Below are 22,828 nucleotides of genomic sequence, written 5' to 3' on the forward strand. Positions count from 1 at the left end.
CTATCGTTTCTCCCCCCTCTTCCTCTCTCTTTCCCTCTCCTCTCTCATGTCTCTCTCTACCCTCAACTCACTCTCCTCCCTCTCCTCCCTTCCCTCCTCTCCTCTCTCCGTCTTCCCTCTCTATCGCTCTTCTCTCTCTCCGCGCCCTCTTCCCTCACTCTCCCCTCTCTCTCCCTTCTCCCCTCTCTATCCCTCTCTTCTCTCCCTTTCTCCCTCTCCTTCTCGCATTCCGCCCTCTCTGTGCCTCATTCCCTGATCCTCTCTCGTCTCTCTCCCTCATCCCTCCCCCCCCCATCTCACTGTCTCCTCTCGCCCTCTCTCTCTCTCCCCTCCCCCGCTCTCCTCTCTACCCTCCGCGCCCAAGAACGCTCTCGATGGCAGATGCGGCAGACGGCGCTTCCACGCGACCTAGCACGCCCGGGACTTCGCTCTAGATCCCGGCGCGCTCCATGGCAAGAGCTGGCAGCGAGCCGAGCCGAGTCAGCGCCGTCAAAACACTCGTCAAGCGGCCGCAAACACACTCGACCATCAAGGGCCGCTCCCCGCATCTGTTCTCGCTGATGGTTCTGACTCCCATCCCTCCCGCACCCCTGCTCTCCAACAACACCCGCGGGACCATGCAGTTTATGACGGTTTGCATGAAATTTCCGTTGAATGCACAAATTTGTCAGCCACTGCGCCTCCGTGAGGGTGGTGCTTGAAGTTCTCATTGAGTGCGGGAGGTTGAGTCGCTACGCTCAAACAGCGCCGGAGTTGGGCAGTCCTGCTGTACCCAAAAAAACCATCGGATTATTGGTCTTACATGATCTGCAGGGCCCTGTCGCAGATGCTCTCTGCATTTTAATCACGATGGACCCTTGAAAGACGTGCATGGGCGCCATCTGAAAAATATGCACAAAAACCACTAGCTGGCACCCCCTGCAGTTTTACGTAACGGGCCAATAGATCAGGCTGCGAGTTGGACGCAGTGGAAACGTTAGGCTGTACCGATCATCCAACAGCAGCGAGAACCCACAGAGGGACCTCGAGTAGGGATTTTGGTTGGATTTTAGCTTCTGCTCGCAACACCCATTGTGCCAGAGTACGGGGTGTGCGAGCTCTCCCAATGTCTGAGGCTGCATTGCAAAACACCACCTTGTCGCAGTGGATGAGCGAACTTCCTGACAGACAGGAAAGCAGCATTTGATGGGCAGGGAAGCACATCTCAGATGCCCCGCTGACTTCGGCCAGGCAAAGTAGGCAACCACCAAAGGCTGCATACTCTGCCGCTCGTCCTGGACTCTCCTCTACACCTAACCGTGCAGCTGATCTCCCACAGACTCCGATGTCAAACCTTCTGCAAGTTGGTGGAGAGACACAAAACTGGATTGAGACTGACGGGGATGCGAGACGGAATTTTGCCTACAGACAGGAAGGGGTGAGATGGAAGGGCGTCAGGGTGGGATCTACGTCGCTGGGCTCAATGCGCTTCATGACGGTGGAGCGATAGGCGGCTTTAGGGAGCATAGTGTGGAGAGAAAGCACCGGAGCCGGGAAGATCACCTCGAGCGTTAATGTGTGGGTCGGGCGCGGAAGAGAGAGAGCTCGTTATGAGATATGCAGAGGGCTGGTGAGAGCTTCATCTATAGCGGGGGAGGGAAGAGGAGGCTTGACGAGGGAGCCATATGCGCGATGCCTCGTCATGAACCCCACGGGCGCGCCGAGCACGAGCCTTGGCGAGGGGGTGGTGATGGGCTCGGAGCGGGGGGAGCCTTTCTGTTCAGGCACTTCCGTGTCCTGTCGGCAAGTTCGCGAATCCCGCCCTGTATAAGTCCAATCAAGGTTGTGTCATCCGCCCACTTGAGAAGTTTGACAGAGGAGTCTGTGGAGATGCAGTCGTTGGTGTAGAGAGAGTAGAGGAGAGGGGAGAGTACGCAGCCTTGTGGTGCTCCTATGCTGAGGGTCAGCGGGTCTGAGATGTGCTTTCCCAGCCTCACATGCTGCTTCCTGTCTGTCAGGAAGTTCGTCATCCACTGACAGAGGTGTTCAGGCACAGACAATTGGGAGAGTTTGGAATGTAGTAGCTCTGGCACAATGGTGTTGAATGCAGAGCTAAAATCCACAAACAAAATCCATACTTAGGTCCCCTGGTGGTCTAGGTGCTGTAGGATGAAGTACAGGCCTAAGTTGACTGCGTCATCCACTGATCTATTGGCCCGTTACGTAAACTGCAGGAGGTCCAGCAGGGGGTTTGTGATATTTTTCAGATGGGCCAGCACGTCTTTCAAGGGTCATCGTGATTACAGAGATCAGTGCGACAGGCCTGCAGATATTAAGACCAATAATCATGGTTTTTTGGGTACAGCAGGGCTGCCAACTCTCACGCTTTGAGCGTGAGACTCACGCCCTCAAGCAAACTCTCACACCCTCACGCTCAGTGGTGACAAATTTGTGATCAACGGAAATTTCAAAACTCGGATAAACTGCATGGTCCGCGGGTGTTGGAGAGCAGGGGCTGCGGGAGGGATGGGAGCAGAACCAGCAGCGAGAACAGATGCGGGGAGCCGGGATTGTCGAGTGTTTGCGGCGCTGACGAGTGTTTGCGGCGCTGGCGGCTCGCTCGCTGCAGCTCTGGCCATGGAGCGCTCCGGATAGAGCGAGTCCCGGGCCGTAGGGGGCGTCGGAAGCGCCGCTGAGTTTCTGTGCCGAAGGGACAGACTCTCAAAGGGAGGTGGAGAGAGAGAGAAGGGAAGGAAACAGTGAGACGGGGGGAGAGAGAGAGGAGGGTGAGAGGAGAGAGAGAGGAGAGACAGAGGGGGTGTGAATGGAGAGAGAGAAGAGGGAGAGGGGAGAGAGAGAGGGACTAGGGAGGGGGTAGGGGGGAGGGAGATGGGGGGGGGGGGAAGAGAGGGAAGAGAGAGAGAGAGTGAGAGGGAAGAACGAGAGAGAGAGAGGGGGTGGAGAGGGAGGAGAGGGTAGGAGAGAATGGGAGAGAGAGAGGGGAAGTGAGAGGGGTGGTAAAAGAGAGAGGGAGGAGGGGAGGGGGAAATGAGAGAGAGATAGGAAAGGAGGAAAGAGAAGAGATAGAAAGACAGAGGAGAAAGAGAGGGGGAGAGAGAGAGGCCAGGGGGAGAGTGGAGAGGGGAGGGGAGGGGGGAGGAGGGGAATGGGGGAGAGAGGTTCTAGAGAGAGATGGGGGAGAGAGGGGGGGGGAGGGAGAGAGAGAGGGGGAGAGAGAGAGGGGAGAGAGGGAGAGAGAGGGGTAGAGAGGGAGAGAGAGAGGGAGAGGGAGATGGGAGAGAGAGGAGAGAGAGAGAGGAGAGAGGGAGAGAGAGGAGAGAGAGGGAGAGAGAGGGGGAGGGAGGAGAAAGAGGGGGGAGGAGGGGAAGAGAGGAGAGAGGAGAGGGGGGAGAGAGAGGGGAGGAGAGGAGGAGGAGAGAGAGGGTAGGAGGGAAAGAAGAGAGGGAAAGAGGAGGGGGGAGGAGGGGAGGAGAGAGGGGAGAGGATGAAGGGGGCTTGGGAGAGGGTGAGGGTGGGGGGGAGAGAAGGAGAAGGTGGAGAGGGAGAGAGAGAAGGGGGAGGAGGATAGAGGGAGAGAGAGGGGAAGAGAGGAGAGAGAGGGGGTGAGGAGAGGAGAGGGGAAGGGGAGAGGGAGATGAGGGAGAGGTGTGAGACAGGGTTCGAGAGTCTCCGCCCGGAGCGAGAGGGGGGAGGAGAGAGAGGGGGAGGGGGAGGAAGGAGGATTTTTGTTTGAGGATTCCATGAGTCGCAGAGGGTGGAGAGGAGGATAGGGGAGCTGGGGGATGAGAGTGAGATGAGATTTCGCGGCTCTGGGTGAGGAGAGGGGAGGAGGGAGAGGGGGAGAGGGGGGGAGGGGGGGGGGGGGGAGGGAGGGAAAGAGAGAAGGGGGTTGAGGGAGGGAAAGGGGGAGGGAGAAATGGAGAGAGAGGGGGATTGAGAGGGGGAGGGCTGCCATTCTCCCAGCATGGAGGTTGAGAGATCACGCATTTCACCAAATTCTCACGCTGATTACAAATTTCTCTCGCTCTGTTGTGAGAAATTCTGTGATCAACGAAAATTTCAAAACTCATATCAACTGCATGGGCCACGGGTGTTGGAAGCAGACGCAGCGGCGGGGACAGATGCGGACGGGGAGCGGGGCTGGTGAGTGTTTGCCGGGCTGGCGAGTCGCTCACTGCAGCCTCAGTGCAACAGTGCCGGGCCATCGGAGGCATCGAAGCGTTGCGCCGTTGCCGTGAGAGTCTCTGTGCCGAATTCGCCCAGGTGACCAGCATGGATCAGGCTGTGGCTCGGTGCATCCTGGAGGACAACCAGTGGCTGCTGGAAGTAAGTACCAAGCACTGGGTAGATAGGGTGGAAGATAGTGGACTTCAAATGGGGGTGGTTGGTGAAAGCATCCTGCTTGCCTGCTAGATTTTCACTTACTGTAACTGCTGGAAAAATGTTCCTGATGTTGGGGGCATTCAGAACCATGGGTCACAGTTTAAGAATAAAGGTGGGGGGGGAGGGCCAGTTAGGACTGAGATGAGGACAATCTTTCTTCACGCAGAGAGTTGTGAATCTGTGGAATTCTCTGCCACAGAAAGCAGTGGAGGCCAATTCACTGGATGTTTTCAAGAGAGAGTTACATTTAGTTCTTGGGGCTAACGGCATCAAGGGATTTGGGGAAAAAACAGGAAAGAGGTTCTTAGATGAATAGCCATGGTCATATTGAACGGCAGTGCTGGCTCGAAGGGCCGATGGCCTATTCCTGCACCTATTTTCCATGTTTCTATGCTTGAGTATATGGCAATAAAACTCGATCACTTGATTTTGAAGCATTCATGCATGGTGGAGGTATAATGTAGTCATAGAGTGATACAGTGTGAAAACAGGCCCTTCGGCGCAACTTGCCCACACCCGCCAACATGTCCCAGCTACGCCACCTGCCTTTGGTCCATACCTCCAAACCTGTCCTATCCATGCATCAGTCTAACTTTTTCTTAAATGTTAGGATGGTCCCTGCCTCAACTACCTCCTCTGGCAGCTTGTTCCATACACCCATCACCCTTTGTATGGATAAAGTTACCCCTTAAAAAGTTACCTCTTAAAAATACTTCCTACAAAAAACATTGCAAAATCAGACTTCTACAGTGCACTTAAAACATGATTTTTATACATTCAAATTTCAAAAGTTCCTACCCTGGGAGGGGGGACACCCTTCTTCTTCACACACCCTCTCCCCACTCGGGTGCTCCACTCCCTCCACCGGGAACCCCCAAGGCCAGTTGATCAGTGATCGCACTTGCCTCCCCCCTTTCAAAAATGCACCAATCCAATTGAACTAAAGCATATATATTGCATTTCAAGTGTAAGTTAAAAGACTCACTACAGTATGCACCATATTGCACAATTTCAAGCTGCAAAATGCAGATGTTCCGTACCAATGGGAGGGAGACACCCTCCTCCCTCCCCCACCCCCCCCCCAACCCCCCCCCCCCCCCCCGCATCCGGTCGATCTATGCTCCCTCTTGTAGCTGGTGATTTCTTGCAAGCCCTTCCACACTGAAGATGAGTCATTAGCTGAGAACTTGCTCCTCAACTTCTCACAGTACCTCAGAGTATCTATCTGGTCTTGGCTGCAAAAGTGAACAATCCCGAAGAAGGGTCTGAAGAAGGGTCTTGACCCGAAACATCACTGATTCCTTTTCTCCAGAGATGCTGTCTAACCCGCTGATTTACTCCAGCTATCTTTCTCTATCTTCAGTTTAAACTAGCATCTGCAGTTCCTTCCGACACAGTGAACAATCCTTTCCTTTTTGCGTACAGTAAAAGATAGTCTACTGGCACATTAAATGTTATACAGGTGCTAATTAATAATTGGCACACTAATAATTCTGTTGGTTAACTGAAGTCTAAAATTGTTAAACAGTGCTACCCTGCTGCAAAGAATAATCGTAAGCTGTTGAACGGCTGCCCTGGATAATACAATACACTGCCCCTTTGATTGTTTTCAGGGACACAGTGCCAAACCCGATAACGATTGAGGTCACTTCTAAAGCCACATGTTCAGAGAATTTCTGAACAAAGATAAAGTTCCAGAGATTCATGTAGAAAGTTCACACGTTTCTAACACAGAAACGTATCAAATCTGTTGTTCTTTCTGGGAGCCTGCTTTTAAGAGCAGACCCGGTTTGGTTGGCATTTTTTGTCATGTTGCCTTGTTCTCGTTGCCTCCGTATGTTGTGGTTTCTCTTCCTTCTCCATCACAAACATAGCAAAGAAAACCATGCAGAGAGAGGAAATGCTTACTACTTGTCCATCATTTTTTCTACATGGGAATGGGGTTGGGGTATGAATAGGAAGTATACATAGGTTGGGACAAATTCATAGGGGAAAGTTAAAGTGATTACCTCAGTGAGCCAATCGCATTAAACACTAAAAATTAAATGTAACTCCACCAAGAGTATTTTTCAAATACTCCACCTGATTTTTTTTTCAAATACTCCACCTGAAAGAGATGAGTAGGGAACAGCTGTGCCTCATTTATAACATACCTAGATTTTCCTCACTGTGAAAAAGCAAGATATCTGTATGCATGATGGCATCAACTACAATGAGCCCCACATCATTTAGCAAAGCATGAAAGCTGTTAAAAAGAATTATGAAGAATCTGTTTTGTGGTTAAATCAGACTGTGGTTAAATCAGACTGTGTTAAACACAAATGTCTTCGATTTTCATTGCATATCAGTGACATCAATCAATATTACTAAAAGTCTGTTCTTGACCGGTTTTGGCAATCTGTGCTGCAATTTCCGAGAGAACACCGACACCTACGGCCATCATTTTTGGCCACCTTGCTCAGAGCCCCCTCCGCCGTATGTATGCCGAGGATTTTTCCCGTCGATGAAAAAAATGACAGAGTTTATATTAATGTTTTTACAAAATTCCCCATTCTCTCTGCTGCCCCCGCTGGAGGCAGGGGAAGGGACTATAAAACCAGCAAGTGGTGTGCCTCAATTAATCTCTGCAAGCTGGAGCTCTGTCAATTAGTCTCTGTCACTGAGCTCTGAATGACACTGAACAAATGTCTACAGCACTGTGAGTACCCTTAATTTGGTTTGAAAATGAATATACAGTTAGTTTGATGAAGTAAAAAAGCACTGCCTGCAAATGGTTGTTTGGGTTGAAGTAAAAAGGCACTCTCTTTCTCTCTCTCTCTCTTATCTCTCTCCCTATACCCATCTTCTCTTTCTCTCCCCCTCCCTCCTCAATTCCCCCCTCTCCCTCCTCTCTCTCACCTCTATACTCTATTCACCTCTTTTCCCTCTCCCTTCTCTACCCCCTCTCTCTCTCTCTCCCCCTCTTCCTCTCTATCTCTCCCCATCTCTATCTCTCCCCCTCCTCCTCTCCCTCTCCTCTCCTCTCACCCATCTCTCTCAGCCCCCTCTCCTCTCCCCCCCCCCTCTCCCTCTCGCCTCCCTCTCCTCTATCTTCCCCCTCTCTCTCTCTCCCTCCCTCTCCCCTCTCTTTCCATCTCTCCCCTCTCTCTCTCTCTCTTCCTCTCCCCTCTCTCCCCCTCTCCAAATCCCCTCTCCTCTCTCCTCCTCTCTCCCCCTTCTCTCTCCCCCTCTCTCCTCTCTCCCTCTCTCTCCCCTCTCACTCTCTCTCTCTCCCCCCTCTTTCCCTCTCTCTCATTCTCCCCCCCCTCTCTCTCCCCCCTCTCCTCTTCCCCCCTCTCCTCTTCCCCTCTCTCCTCTTCCCACTCTAATCTTCCCCCCCTCTCCCCTTCCCCTCTCCTCTTCTCCCCCTCTCCTCTTCCCCTCTCTTCTCTCTCCTATCCCCCTCTCTCTCCCCTCTGTTTTCACCCATTCCTGCCCTCCTTCCCTCCCCCACGATCCCTCTCCTAAAAACCCCTCCCCTCCACACACCCCTACCACCGTACCCTCTATCTCCCCCTCCCTGATCTCCCCCCTCTCTCCTCCCCCTCCCTCCCCCTCCCTCTCTCCCCCTATCTTCTCTCTCTCCCCTCCATCACCTCCCCTCACCCCCTCTCAGCACACCCTCTCTCTCGCCCTCACTCTCACCCTCTCTCTCTCCTCCCCTCCTCCCCTCTCCCACCTTTCCCCCCTCACCCACCCTCCCTCTTATCTTCCTCTCCACCCCCCTATCGCCCTTGCTCCTCTCTCTGTCTCTGTCTCTGTGTCTGCCCCTTCTCCCTCTGCCCTCACAATCTACCCCCGCACCACCCCCCCCCCCCCCCCCCCCCCCTCTAGATGTGACTGCAAGTTGGGGGCTATGCGTCAGTAGATAGGGTGGTTATGGGGTAAAACGAGCAAATTAATAATATTAATATAATATCAAGGGGGGTAATTAGCGTGAGTGCGGGGGGTGGGGGGGGTGGGCAGGGGATAGTTAGTGTGTGACGCTGTATGCCGCCTCCCCCCCCCCCCACAACCACACGTTGGGGGAACAGACCCAACGGGTCTGCACTTGGTCTAGTATATATCTGCTTCAACCACCACCCCTGGCAGCATGTTCCAGGTACCCACCAACCCTATATATAGATAGTAACATTGTTACAGGAACATTATGATTTTCAGTCTCATCTACAAACATTGTATTTGTTTAATGGTACTGTGTTTTTCAAAATCATACCTGTACAAATTTGTTTTGTTAATAGTTTGTAGCAGTATATGTCAGTTTATTTAAGTGCAAGTGTACCTTAGTGTAGCAGGTAACAGAAATAAATCGACTGGTGTTACATCTACAATGTGGATGGGATATTACTGCTTTAGGAAATAACAGAAGAGTAATCTACTGCGAGAGAACCAGGGAATGAGATTTTCTAAATGGTGTGTCAATGATGATAGGCAGTGGACATGTTGGATACGTTGGGGACCTTGAGAGGTATTAGCAGACCCAACTATTCACCTTGTATGTGGAGCAAGTGAAAATGTTCCTGAGAACAAGTGATATTGTTCGACACCCAGGGGAAATCTCCGAAGAGAGAAATGAAGCAATTCAGGAGAAAAGCGAAGTCTTGTTGTCACTGGTAGTTGAAGAATGAAACTCACGAGTCAACTAACGTCACAAACATAATTGAGGTCACATGTAAGATAACATTGAAATCCTTGAAGAGATCTTTTTTATCTAGTACATTTGTATACTTTTGAGATTTCAAGTTTTGCACATGTAACCAGTGGCCAGAATAAATGATTGGTTAATATATAGGTTAAAAACAGCAGCTTAATGCCCCTGTCCCACTTAGGAAACCTGAACGGAAACCTCTGGACACTTTGCACCCCACACAAGGTTTCTGTGTGGTTCCCGGAGGTTGCAGGTGGTTGCTGGAGGTTGCAGGTAGTGGAAGCAGGTAGGCAGACTGACAAAAACCTCCGGGAACCGCACGGAAACCTTAGGTGGGGCGCAAAGTCTCCAGAGGTTTCCGTTCAGGTTTCCTAAGTGGGACAGGGGCATTAAGGTGCCATTTCCAGTTATCATTGAAATCAGGTTTGTGGAATCTTTTACAGAGATGATAACATTCAGGTGAAATGATTTAATCTGGTGGATTTAGTTTTGGAGGGAGAGTATAAAATAGGCAACTGTGGGAAGATGGTATTTAAAAGGTGAGGTTACTTAATGCAAGGCACAGTTCCAAGGCTGAGATAGACAACAAGACCACAGAGATGGCAATGGAAACATGAAGCTCTTGATAGCCAAGTCACAGGGATACTGCAAGTGGGTTCAGTGGAAAAAGTGGGTTCAAAAGGTGGGAATCCTTACTGTAAATGTCACAAATCATCCAGTTTCTAGATGTCTGGTATTAGAATTGTCACAGGGAAGGGCATTTCTGAGACCAGTTCTGATGAACTGTCTCCAACTAGAAATGTTAACGTTTTCCCTGTTACAGATGCTACCTGATCTGCCAAGGTTTTCCAGTATTCTCTGCTTTTATTTCTGGTTTCAGAAAACAGGAATGCTTAACTGTATCTGCTGGATCCCCAAAGAGAACAAAAAGGACAATATGTTTCAGGCCATCTTCTTGATGTTGGATAGACACAAAATACTGGAGTAACACAGTTAGACAGGCAGCATCACTGGGGAGAAAGAATGGGCGACGATTCGGGTCGAGACCCTTCTTCAGAAATAACTATAAGTAAACTCATTGATACTGCAGCCCTGATCTGTCACTGGCCAGGGCACCATTCTCTGTGAGGTCAAGCAAAAGGACATTGGGCTCCAGAAGGGTTGTCCAGTGTGTTTTACAATGTACAGCAAGGAGATTCAGTGTCTACTCAACATTCAGCATGCACTGCCCTGCCCAGGGTAAAATGCTGGTCTGGAAAGCTTAAGAAAAGCCAAAGTGTCTCCAGCTATTACATACAGGGGGAACACAACTGCAGGCTGCAATCTGAAAAGGTTACCATTGAAATTAATAATTGAGTTGCTACCGTGCATTTGACGGGATGGCTAGAGAAAATATAGCCTGGCTGACAGTCTAGCGAATAAAGTCAGCTCCCTCCAAAGTGTGGTGAGTGATGCACCTGCACAACTGCAGTGGAATTTGACAACAGTGCATCTGACATCGCATGTGAAGCTTGAACTGAAAACAGAGCCAAGCTGTTAATAGCAAAGCGAAGGTAGGTCAGCGATTTGCCTGAAGCATATATGTGTTTTGTGTTAAGACAACTAGAGGGAAGTAGCGCAACATAGACCTGAGGCCAGTGGTGAAGCAGCGTGGCAGTGAATGGGAATGTGATGTGACCTGACATGGTTTGCAATGAGAGCAGATAATATCACCAAAGGGTATTTGCATCAGAGACATAAAAAGCATATTGAAGACATTCTTTGTGAGTTATGAATTTGCAGTGTAGACTAAGTGACAAGCAATGCCTGGGCTTTTGGTCTGTTTTATCACAGATCAACAAGGAAACTGGGTATGGCTTCATGATAGCAGAAAAAGTAATAGGCTAAAGGTGTTGATTATGGAAACACCAGTGGTAGTAGCCGTGACATTGAGGTATTCATGAAGTTGAGGAACAGATTTGTAAAACAAAATTGCAAAGTGGCCAGAAAATTAGCCATGCTGAGGTGATCCAGAGGATGAGTATGGGATAAGTGGGAGAATGTTCATTATGTTTAAGAAAAAACTGCAGATGCTGGTAAAATCATAGACAGACTCAAAATGATGGCAAAACTCAGTGGGTGAGGCAGCATCTATGGAGAGAAGGAATTGGTGATGTTTCGGACGTTAATGTTCATTATGAATAGCCAGAGTCAAAGGCATGACTTTGACCACAACTTGGCAATTTCAGAATACAGGGACTATACTCTTGGAGTCATAGAGTCATACAGCATGGAAACAGGCCTTTAGGCCCAACTTGCCCACACCAGCCAACATATCCCCGGTACATTAGTTCCATCTGCCTGTATTTGGCCCATATCCATTCAATCCAGTCCTATCCATGGATCTATCTAACTGTTTCTAAAATGTTGCAATAGTCCCAGCCTCAACTACCTCCTCTGGCAGCTCATTCCATATGCCTATCACCTTTGTGTGAAAAAGTTACCCCTCAGATTCCTATTAAATCTTTTTCACTTCTCCTTAAATCTATGTCCGCAGATCCTCGATTCCCCTACTCTGGGCAAAAGACTCTGTGCTTCTACCTGATCTATTCCTCTCATGATTTTATACACCTCTATATGATCACCCTTCATCTGCCTGCGCTTCAAGGAATAGAGTTGCAGCCTACTCAACATCTCCCTATAGCTATGACCCTCGAGTCCTGGCAACATCCTTGTAAATCCTCTCCGTATCCTTTCCAGCTTGACAACATCTTTCCTATAATATGGTGCCCAGACAGAACACAATACTCTAAACACGGCCTCAACAACGTCATATTTAACTGCCAGGTAGTTCAGAAGAAGAGTGTGCAATCAGAACATCATGTGTGAGTCAGATCAGAGAAGTTTATGGACTGCAGCTTTTGTAAATACAAGAATTCACAAACAAGATGAGAAGCAGAAGGCTCAGCACAGGGCACTATGTAATATATCTGATAGGCTGGACCTTGCAAAACTGCAAAACTAATACAGGTAGAGAAGATGAATCTGCGCAATTTGTGGAGAAGATCCTAATGTCTACTCGGCGTTTGTTGGTTGCAAAATTATTGAATGGACTGAGTCACGTGGATGAAATGTTCGAAACATCTACAGATGCTGGAAATCTGAAATAAAAATAGAAAAAATGCTGGCAACATTTTGCAGGACAGGCAGCATCTGTGGTGAGAGAAAATGTCAGTGTTTCAGGTCTGGGGGGCCTTTGTGAGAACTATGTCTGATGAAGGGTCCTGCACCTGAAACATTAACTGTTTCTTTTTCTGCAGATAATCCTTGATCTGAAAACTGTTTTCAGCCTTTACTGTTTTGAATCAAGCAAGGAATGAGTGAAATGTTTTGAGAGTGGACTTCATTGAAAATCAGTTCAAATGCTCTGAAGATTTTTGAAGGATGCCACAATAGTTAATAACCTATTAAAATCAGACAATTCAGAAAGGAAAAGTTAAAGGCGATGACTTTGCAACTCCAAATGTGTTTACTGTCTGCAGTGAGTCGAAGTGGGAGCCAGGGTGCAAAGTGGTGTTAATGCAAAGACAGGAAAGTGCAAAGCTTTGAGGCACAAGTGGAGAATGCTGACACTAAATTCATGTTATCCACAAATCTACCCAATGCAAGGTATAGTTATAAATGTTACTAGACCAAATGCAGACCCGTTGGGTCTGTTTTCCCCAACAGCGTTTGGGGGGGGGGGGGGGGGGGGGGGGGGCGTGAGGTGTGAAGAGGGGAGGGAGGAGGAGGAAACGGGATAGATTTGAAAGGGAAAGGAGAGCGGGGTAGGGGGTGAGAGATGGGGAGAGAGATGTGGGGGGGGAGGGGGATGGGGAGGAGGGAGGGATGGGGAGAGAGTGGGTGGGGGGAAAGAGGGGAAAGAGTCAGGAGGGAGTGGAGAGGGGAGGGGAGGGGGGAGAGGTGGAAGAGTGGGGAGGGAAGGTGGAGAGGGGTAGCGGGAGTGATGGAAGAGGGACAGAGGTATAGGGGGAAGGGGGTGGGGGGGGGGAGAGAGGGAAGGGGGCGGGGGTAAACAGGAAAGGGGGGTGAGGGGGGGAGGAGAGGGGTGAGGAGAGGGGGAGGAGAGACAGAGGGGGAGAGAAGTGAAAGAGTGGGAGAGAAGTGAAAGAGTGGGGAGGGAGGGAGGGGTAGAGGGGGCGGGAGTGGTAGAAGAGGGACAGAGGGGTAGGGGATGGGGTGTGGGAGGGAGGGGAAGAGAGAGGGGTGGGGGGGTGGGAGAGGCATGGGGTAAGGGGATAGAAGTGGAAGAGTGGGGAGGGAGGGGTAGGGGGAGTGGTGAAAGAGGGACAGAGGGGTAGGGGGAAGGGGGTGGCGGTAGCGAGGGAAGGTGGGTGGCGGTAGCGAGGGAAGGGGGGTGGGGGAGAGAGAGATGGGTGGGAGAGGGAGAGGGGTGAGGAGAGGGAGACATAGAAATTAAGTGCAGGAGTAGGCCATTCGGACCATTAAGCCTGCACCACATTCAATATGATCATGGCTGATCATCCAACTCAGTATCCTGTACCTGCCTTCTCTCCATACCCCCTGATCCCTTTAGCCACACGGGCCACATCTAACTCCATCTTAAATATAGCCAATGAACTGGCCTCAACTACCTTCTGTGGCAGAGAGTTCCAGAGACTCACCACTATCTGTGTGAAAAATGTTTTCCTCATCTCAGTACTAAAGGATTTCACCTTTATCCTTAAACTGTGTCCCGCTTGTCCTGGACTTCCCCAACATCAGGAACAATCTTCCTGTATCAGACAAATGCAATTCAGGACTTTTCTCTTCACAAGCAAAGTCAGAATGACGGTTAGTGAAGAATTCGAACAATCGCTGAACGTTCAGATGCTGCGCGCACCTCCGGCACCAAAGGGGGGGGGGGGGGGGGGGGGAGCGTGTGTCGTCACGCACAAAGATCTTGTAGCGGTGAGCTCCGCTATAAGATCTTTGGTCACACACTAAGCTCGTGCCTCCACAAACAGATGAGCGTCTTCTTGAATGGAGAGCACGTGGCTGCATCCACAAACAGTCACACGCACTGTGGACCCGCCCCCACAAAAAATATTGTGTGAGGAAGGGGAGGAGGAGGGGGTGGAGTGGTGGGGGAGGGAGAGGAGAAGAAGAGGGGGAGGAGAGGATGGGGAGAGAGGTGGGGGGGGGGGGGGTTGGAGCGGGGTGCATGAGTCGAGAGAAGAGAGATGGGCAGAGAGAGAGAGAGAGGCTGGAACAACAACAAAAAAGCTGGATAAACTCAGTGGGTGCGGCGGCATCTATGGACCGAAGGGAAAAGGGCAACGTTTTTGGCCGAAACGCGGAAGAAGGGTTTCGGCCAAAAAAACGTTGACCATTCAATTCGCTCCATAGATGCTGCCGCACCCGCTGTGTTTATCCAACTTTTTTTTATGTCGACCATCGATTTTCCAGCATATGTAGTTCCTTCTTAAAGGCAGAGACTGTGCACGGTAAGGGAATGAGGAGGGAGAGGGGGAAGAGTGTGGAGGGAGTGGGAGAGTGGGATGGGTGGGATTGGGGGGGGAGAGAGGGGAAAGAGTGTGGGGGGGGAGGGGGGGGGAGAGAAGTGGAGAGAGTGTGGAGAGTGGGGAGGGAGGGAGGGAGGGGGGAGGGGGTAGCAGGAATGGTGGAAGAGGGACGGGGAGTGGTGGAAGAGGGACAGAGGGGTAGGGGGAAGGGGTGGGGAGAGAGGGGAAGGGAGGGGGAGACAGGGGTGGAGGAGGGAGAGGGGTGGGGTAAGGGGAGAGAAGTGGGGAGAGGGAGGGGAAGGGGAGTGGTGGGAAGAGGGACAGAGGGGAAGGGTGCGGGGAGAGGGAAGGGGGTGGGGTAGAGAGGGAAGGGGTGGGGGAGACAGGGATGGGAGAGAGGTGAGGAGAGGGGGAGGAGAGAAGGAGGAGAGAAGTGGAGAGAGTGGGCAGGGGGAGTAGGGGTAGGGGGAGTGGTGGAAGAGGGACGGGGAGTGGTGGAAGAGGGACGGGGTAGGGGAAGGCGTGTGACAGGGAACGGTAGAAAGAGGGGTGAGGGAGGGAGAGGGGTGGGGTAAGAGGAGAGAAGTGGGAGAGTGGGGAGGAAGGGGTAGAGAGACTGGTGGAAGAGGGACAGAGTGGTAGGGGAAGGGGGTGGGGTAGAGAGGGAAGGGAGGTGGGGGAGAGAGAGAGATGGGTGGCAGAGGGAGAGGGGTGAGGAGAGGGACACATAGAAACATAGAAATTAAGTGCAGAAGTAGGCCATTCGGCCCTTCGAGTCTGCACCGCCATTCAATATGATCACGGCTGATCATCCAACTCAGTATCCTGTACCTGCCTTCTCTCCATACCCCCTGATCCCTTTAGCCACACGGGCCACATCTAACTCCCTCTTAAATATAGCCAATGAACTGGCCTCGACTACCTTCTGTGGCAGAGAGTTCCAGAGACTCACCACTATCTGTGTGAAAAATGTTTTCCTCATCTCAGTACTAAAGGATTTCCCCTTTATCCTTAAACTGTGTCCCGCTTGTCCTGGACTTCCCCAACATCTGGAACAATCTTCCTGCATCAGACAAATGCAATTCAGGACTTTTCTCTTCACAAGCAAAGTCAGAATGACAGTTAGTGAAGAATTTGAATAATCACTAAGCGTTCTCTGTGGCAACAATGTATTTGAGCATTGGGCATTGTGACATCACACGATGGAACGTTCACCATGGGCTGGGCTCCTGCAAAGGCATATGTAAATGAATCCATTCCGATTGGACATATGTGAACATCGGGCATTGTGACATCACACGATAGAACGTTCACCAGGGGCTGGAGCAGATGCTGCTTCTATGGGTGAGAAGCCAGTTTATTTTTGAAATATTGTGGTGGGTGGGGGTGAAGTATTAAAAAAGTGTACTTAAACACGACGAAATGTAATGAGGAGCGGATACTTAGAAAGAAATGCGAAATCTCTACCGAAATGGAAAATATGTCGGCGATTTTGCGTCCGGTTTCGGAGTTGCGGTGAATCAAAGGAAGAAACGCGGCCGGAAGCCGTACATGCAAATGGATCCATTCCGATTGGACGTCTGCGAGCGTCGGGCATCGTGATTGGACGTCCGCGAGCATCGGGCATTGTGACATCGCACGGCGGGAACGAATCGAAAGGCAGGAAGGGCGCCGTACGGCAGGCGGTCGGATGGGGCGAGAGTTTTATATATATATAGATATTATTGATGAATTATTAGAATCTTTGTGAAGTTTTATGTGTACAGGTTAGGGCATACCATTGATATCAAGAAGATGACATCCAGAATATTATTAATACAATGTATTCTGAGTCATGAAGGCAATTACAAACGAAGAAAAGGATGTGAGCCCAGATGTGTATGAGGCCTGTTAAAGAAGAGATCCCATTGGAATTACTTGTGTCTGGAGTGGATACTTTGAAAATAGCAATTGTATTGAAGAATTCAGTGGATGAGGGGTGAAGGGGATAGAATAGATTCATACTTGGCCTGATTTACAATGGTATACTGATGTAATAGTTAATCATTGTAAAATCTCATGCATGAAAATGGTTGATGGTTAGTCTGATCTTATTCCTTGTTTACGTATATGGGAGGAAGGGTAGTGTGTATACGAGTAAGCATTTAACAACTATGTTGACCATGTAAGATGAATTTGATGTATTTTTCTACTATACACTGCTGTTTAGTTGACAATTATTAAACTGCTTCAAACTCTACCTCTGTTTATCCACAGAACTCCACCAATACACTATCAATGAATGAGACATTTAAGGGGAAGCCAGAAGAATGATAAGGCTTGTACTTATACTACAATTCTCACAACATCAGTACAGATTATAGAATTTCACAACCTAGGAAGCACTTTAGAAGTTTAAAGAATGGTATACAGCAGCAAAAGGTCCCAAAAGTAGCATTGGGATAAAAAGATTTATTTTTGAAATATGGGAGTTGAGTTTTGAGCCCATAATCATCGGACTCAGAGACAAAAGAGCTACAACAAAGCTGTATGGGACACAGTGCAATGGCTGATACATAACAGCACTTATTATTGCAAGATGTCAGTGATCCTACTTGCTAGTCAAACACTATAAAAGATAATTTCACTTGCAACCTCATCTACTGTATTTGCTGTTCCAGGTGTCAACTTCTCTACATCGGAGAGACCAAGCGAGGCTCGGCGATCGTTTCATTGAACACCTCTGCTCAGTCCGTCTTAATCTACCTGATCACCTGGTGGCTCAGCACTTCAACTACCCCTCCCATTCCCAATCTGACCTTTCTGTCCTGGTCCTCCTCCATTGTCAGCGTGAGGCCCAGCGCAAATTGGAGGAGCAGCACCTCATATTTTGCTTGGGTAGTTTACACCCCAGAGGTATGAACATTGACTTCTCTAACTTCAGATAGCCCTTGCTTTCTCTCTCCATCCCCTTCCCAGTTTACCCACTAATCGTACTGTCTCCGACTACATTCTATCCTTGTCCCGCCCCCTCCCCTGACATCAGTCTGAAGAAGGTTCTCGACCCAAAATGTCGCCCATTCCTTCTCTCTGGAGATGGTGCTTCACCCACTGAGTTACTGCAGCATTTTGTGTCTATTATAAAAAGATACAGGTTTGTCCAGGTACCAACAAATCTGAAGACACAAGTATTATATATGATGCAATGAAATAACTTGCATGAAGAGGAATTAAATATTTCTGTTTCACAAATGTGAAAGTTGATTTTGTTCAAAGCCACAAGAAATGTCCTTAAAATGCAGCAGCCTCAGTACTACTTACAGAGAGGCTTCATTTCATGTTAAGTCAGGTATAAATATTCAAGTTCCCGACATGTATTTAGTTTTGGTGAAGAATTAACATAAAACCTTGTTCAAGATGAAAGGGATTCAGTACTGGTTTTTAATCACTCTACATGCTCCCAATTACAATACTACTACAACATACCTCCAATATTATTGTCTGCATTATAATGGTGCCAGATATATGCTTGTTAGCATTGGGATTATTATTGGGGTTTCTGGCTGAAAGGGTAAGTGTACATTAGGTGACAGAGTTCCGTGAAACTACCTGCAGCTAAGATTTGCTTCAGCTGTCAGTGTAAATACTTATTATATTACATTTCGGATGCTCTTGAGTTACTAAGTACGATAAAAGATTAAGGTGCTAACATGTGCTCAGATTTAGTATATTTAATTAAAATAGTTGTTACAAAGAACTGGCTGCTATTTATTTTTCCAAATACTAATGTGCTTTGCAAGTGTCCACATTTAGTAAAGAGGTGGCAATGATACAAAGGCTTTATGCAGGGAACTCTCAATGCCACAAGATTCTTTTGTAATTTTGGACACATTCACCAGCATACAACTGGAAATACCCTTCAAAAACACATTACATGCTATCATGGTTATTCATTAACAAGCCGGCGTGTTAGTCTACATGGAAAATGCACTCTGCTTGATTTTTTTGTTCCATTCATCACTTATGGACTGTCAACAGTTATTTTTAACCGTTTAGTAAGAAGTTTTTTTACTTATTTTCAAACAACATAACCTTGGAAACTTAATTCTGGAGGGAAAGTGGTTATGTCGATAAACTACTTGTATTCAACCACATATTCCCACTTTGGATTCCGTCCAAAAGCTTGAGAAGAAACTCAAAATATTTTCAAAGAGGGATGATTTATGCCTTGGTGAATGATAATAATCACATTACATTACAGACCGTCACAGACCTATGCTATGATTGGCCAACATCTGTGCTCCATCTGACAGCAGATTAGTATTCTGCACACACTTGTCCTCTGTTCCACAGTCGTCATTACAACTGCCTTTTACAAATACATACCAATACCTTGACATTTACACAGTTGCAAACCTTTCAAAATGTAAACAAGATTAACCTATTTATCTAGATGTAATTCTGCTGAAATAATGACTTTATAAATGCAACACATTCTATTTTGGCATGTGTGAATAGGATTTAATGCTTCAATTCACCGATCAGAAATATCCTGTTCAGAAAGATCAAACACTTTAAAATCCAATATTCACAAACTGCTGCAACTGGAAGGGGATACTAAGTAAGCGTTGATACTACTGATCTTGCCATGTACTCTATTTCTCAGATTTGTCACACCTACTCTTTCTTTGACAGAGTTGATGCTCAATTTACATACATATTGTAAATTGCTTGCGATGTGGAGTACACGTCTACACAGAAATGAAGGAGCGTGTCATGGGGCACACACAGCCATTGAAATTAATTGGGATACATTGACAACATTTTAGGTTACACCATGTAGCTATCTACAGCAGCTAACCATTCGATCTTTAATTCCATGCCGGGTTTATTGTCGGAAAGAATGCCAAATATATATTAAAGGTGACAATATCAGTCAACAATTATAAACTCACACAAGACTATGATAACAAAAGGGTAACTACTGCTGTGTAAAATCAGTCCTGAATGCCACTGTCTATTTTTTTTTGTTAAATATGTCATTTAACTGTGCATGCGTCTCATGCCTGATTGGAATAGTCCATACAACACAAATTCAATTATGAAACCAAACTCCTTCCATGAATACCATCATGAACACCTCAAACATAAAATGGAAATTATGCTACAAATAAATCATGCAGTCAGGTTATCCTATTATTTTTATTGAATAATTTCTCCAGATACAAGTTCATCTGCAATCAACTGAAGCACTGCAGCCTGCAAAAAAATGATGTTGAATTATTTATATTTAGTACTCCTTACAACATTTTGCTTCCTTTAAATCTCCGATATCTCGTTGAGAGACTGTTGGTAAAATATTTCAGTTTTCATTAAGGCTGAGTTATGGTAAATGTTATGGTTTGCTGCCAAAGTTTAACTTTCTACTAGATAATCAGGACGTGTACTCACCATGAGAACTGCAAAATTACCGAATTGCAAACATTGAAGGGTGGTAATATTGGTTGCTGAGTTTGTTATGTGGCACCCTGCAGCATGCCAGCCACCATGCCTATCCAAAAGGTCAAAATCCCAATATGCTGCAGTGGGGTCCGCACCCGGAGCAAAGTGCCTTAGTACCACGGTGATGGGCTTGCTGAGGTTCCCGAAGCTGCACCCATCTGCACAAGCAAATTAAATGAGGTAAGTGGAGTGGGAAATCTTATGGCTGCACACAAAATCAAAAGATACGTAAGGTCTGGACTGGAAGCATTGAAAAATACTTCTGTGCTTCAATAGCTTGCAACATAAATTGTGAACTGCAATGTCATTAAAGAACATAAAGCTTCTGACAAAATATTCTATCAGAATAAGTTATCAGGGAAAGAAATCTTATTATAATTATCCAAAGTCTTGCGAGGATTTCAGAACAAACAGCGCAATTTATTTTCCTTAACCCATGTGTATATCCTTGTTTATGCTTCATGAAGATTGTCAGGTGAACGCTACTCTGCCCCACAAAATTTAATTACACCTGAAAGGGGGCAAATTAAATTAAGAGCATTTTAGAAATGCATTTTGTTTATCACTACTTAGCAACCTGACATACATTCATTACAGTTTTGTAATTCACCCGAAAGATGCTTATAACATTAACATACGTTTACACCATTTGGGTGGGATAAATATTATAATTTAATAGAATAAGTATTTTGAATTATGGAAATTGACATTCAAGATTTTGTTGCAGCTTTTAGATATCAATAATCCTTCCACATCCCCATGAAGCAATACATTGAAGGTCAGCAAATATAACGAGGATTATCTTAGTTAAATACTATCTTTTGAAAAGCAACCTGGATTTCAATGCAAAAACTGCTCAGGAATGCATTCATTTTCATTGTCTGTCACAGTAAAACATTGCAGTTCAATGCTATCTTGTCTGCAGCATTTTTTAACTATTAGGGAGATTTAAATCCTGATAGTAACTTACCTATTTTGATGAAAACAATAGGTGTTGAGACACACTTGCGCTTCCCATCATCAGCAAGGTTTGATGAGTTACCTGTACTGGGAAAGAGTTTTCCATTCCGGAATACAATAAATTGTAGCTTGCAGGATGAGTTGTCAACAGTGTGCAAGGTTAAGAAATGAGTGAAAATTGATGGTGGCAACTGAACTGAAGCCACTGCTATGGTGTTCTGTCGAATTAAAGAGGAAAAGATGTGAGTCACAACATTGTTGTTTTCAATATTTTCTTTCACAGCAAGGCATATGAACTGTCTCTTTTACCGACAGATTGGGAGCTACCAATAAAAGGAGTCATAACCAGGGGAATTGCTATAATTCAATGCATTTTAACAAACTACATTTCCAGTGCCTGAGAGAGCCTTTCTGGTCAAGCTCCCTGCTGCAGAGGTGAGAATGGTTCCTACCATCCATGCTAGAGGGTTACATCAATACTGCAGATCTTATTTAAAGAGACAACCTACCAGGTTTTTACCCTTCACTTGCAACAGAATCAGACAACTCGCATTCCAAATGAATTTCTAAAAGGTTGCATAGAAGTGTTTGTTCGCTATTATAATGAAATTAGTCAAATTAAATGCCTAATCAAAGTAAGCACTGAGAGAATGCATATTTTAGTTTAATTCTAAATCTACACAGAGGCAACACTGTCTTCCCTTGTCCTGTTTAAATGCTGATTATTCATAGTGGTCTGTTATTTTTCACATTAATCACAAATCAGACACTCGCAGTCTATTGCCATTAGGAAACAAACTAAATAATCACATGGGCTAAAACTTAATAGTTTTATTTTCTTTGTTGATTGGCCAGGAATAAACTTCTAATTGATGTATTATTTAAACCTTTGTCTGCAACGTTGCACGTTGTCATCGATAAACAACAACAACTTTGTCATTTACTCCACGATGTAAATCAGATTTGCGATTTGCAAAAACATTCACTACAGATCTAATATTTTAAGCCAGGTAGAGGTTGACATACATTCTGCAGCAAATGCCAAAAGAGAAAAACAGAGGCGATGGCGAGGAGCAGCTATTGGTTCCAGTCTGTTAATGCAAGCATGGCCCAGTAAGTGTGATGCTTCACATCAATTATATTAACATGGTCTCCTTCCCTGTTGGCTCAAGTGTATGACAAAAGCCATTGGCGTCTGTCCTCATTCTCTCCAGCTATAACATTTGAAACCAGACATTCTTTACATTTTCAAAAACAGATAAATAAACTGGATTTAATTTAGAGGTGATCCAAGCAAAAGCAGGAACCTTAAATTGTGAGCTTATATTGAATTAATGGCACCACCAAATAAATTCTCGATGTTGTCCTTGTCACAGAAATGAGAAAGCATGGGATTAATTCTCCAGAAAAGCGACTACACAAACAATGGTGAAGCCAGGAATAATTCCTACAAATGACACTTCTTGAAATGTTGTGTATTGATAGTTATTTGCCTTAATTAAATCTTCTAATATTGTGCAAGGAAAGCTGTTTCTAGATATCGGTTATATCACCATATTCAATGATTTCTCGTAAGGCAGCATGCTCAATTGAGCTATGCAGGTGCTGATTTGAAGATACTAATTTTGCAACGCTCCTTTTATTGTGGACCGAAGAAAACCGGTGCAGTAGAAATAATCATTCTGATTCCTGATGTACACAATATCAAAGGATTACTATCAGCAAGGTCAACATTGTTTATTGACAGAATTACCTCCGTGCAGAATCTAGTTTGCCCATTAACAAGAATCACATATTTTTGTTAGGATTATTA

At 46.8% G+C, this 22,828-nt stretch overlaps 1 protein-coding gene across 3 annotated transcripts in view; it reads right to left on the reverse strand.

Annotated features, from left to right (window-relative positions):
• The window catches only part of LOC129703924 (adhesion G protein-coupled receptor A3), a 619,806-nt gene that overhangs the window by 105,265 nt on the left and 491,713 nt on the right, over positions 1-22,828 (reverse strand). For all 3 annotated transcript variants that reach the window (XM_055646641.1, XM_055646640.1, XM_055646642.1), the window contains 2 exons: positions 21,026-21,233; positions 20,005-20,213 (listed from right to left, as the gene is read on the reverse strand). In XM_055646641.1, the coding sequence (XP_055502616.1) occupies positions 20,005-20,213; positions 21,026-21,233 (417 nt within the window). The remainder of the gene's footprint in view (positions 1-20,004; positions 20,214-21,025; positions 21,234-22,828) is intronic.

Source organism: Leucoraja erinacea, chromosome 15 (assembly GCF_028641065.1).
Source record: "Leucoraja erinacea ecotype New England chromosome 15, Leri_hhj_1, whole genome shotgun sequence".
Lineage (NCBI taxonomy): Eukaryota > Metazoa > Chordata > Chondrichthyes > Rajiformes > Rajidae > Leucoraja > Leucoraja erinaceus.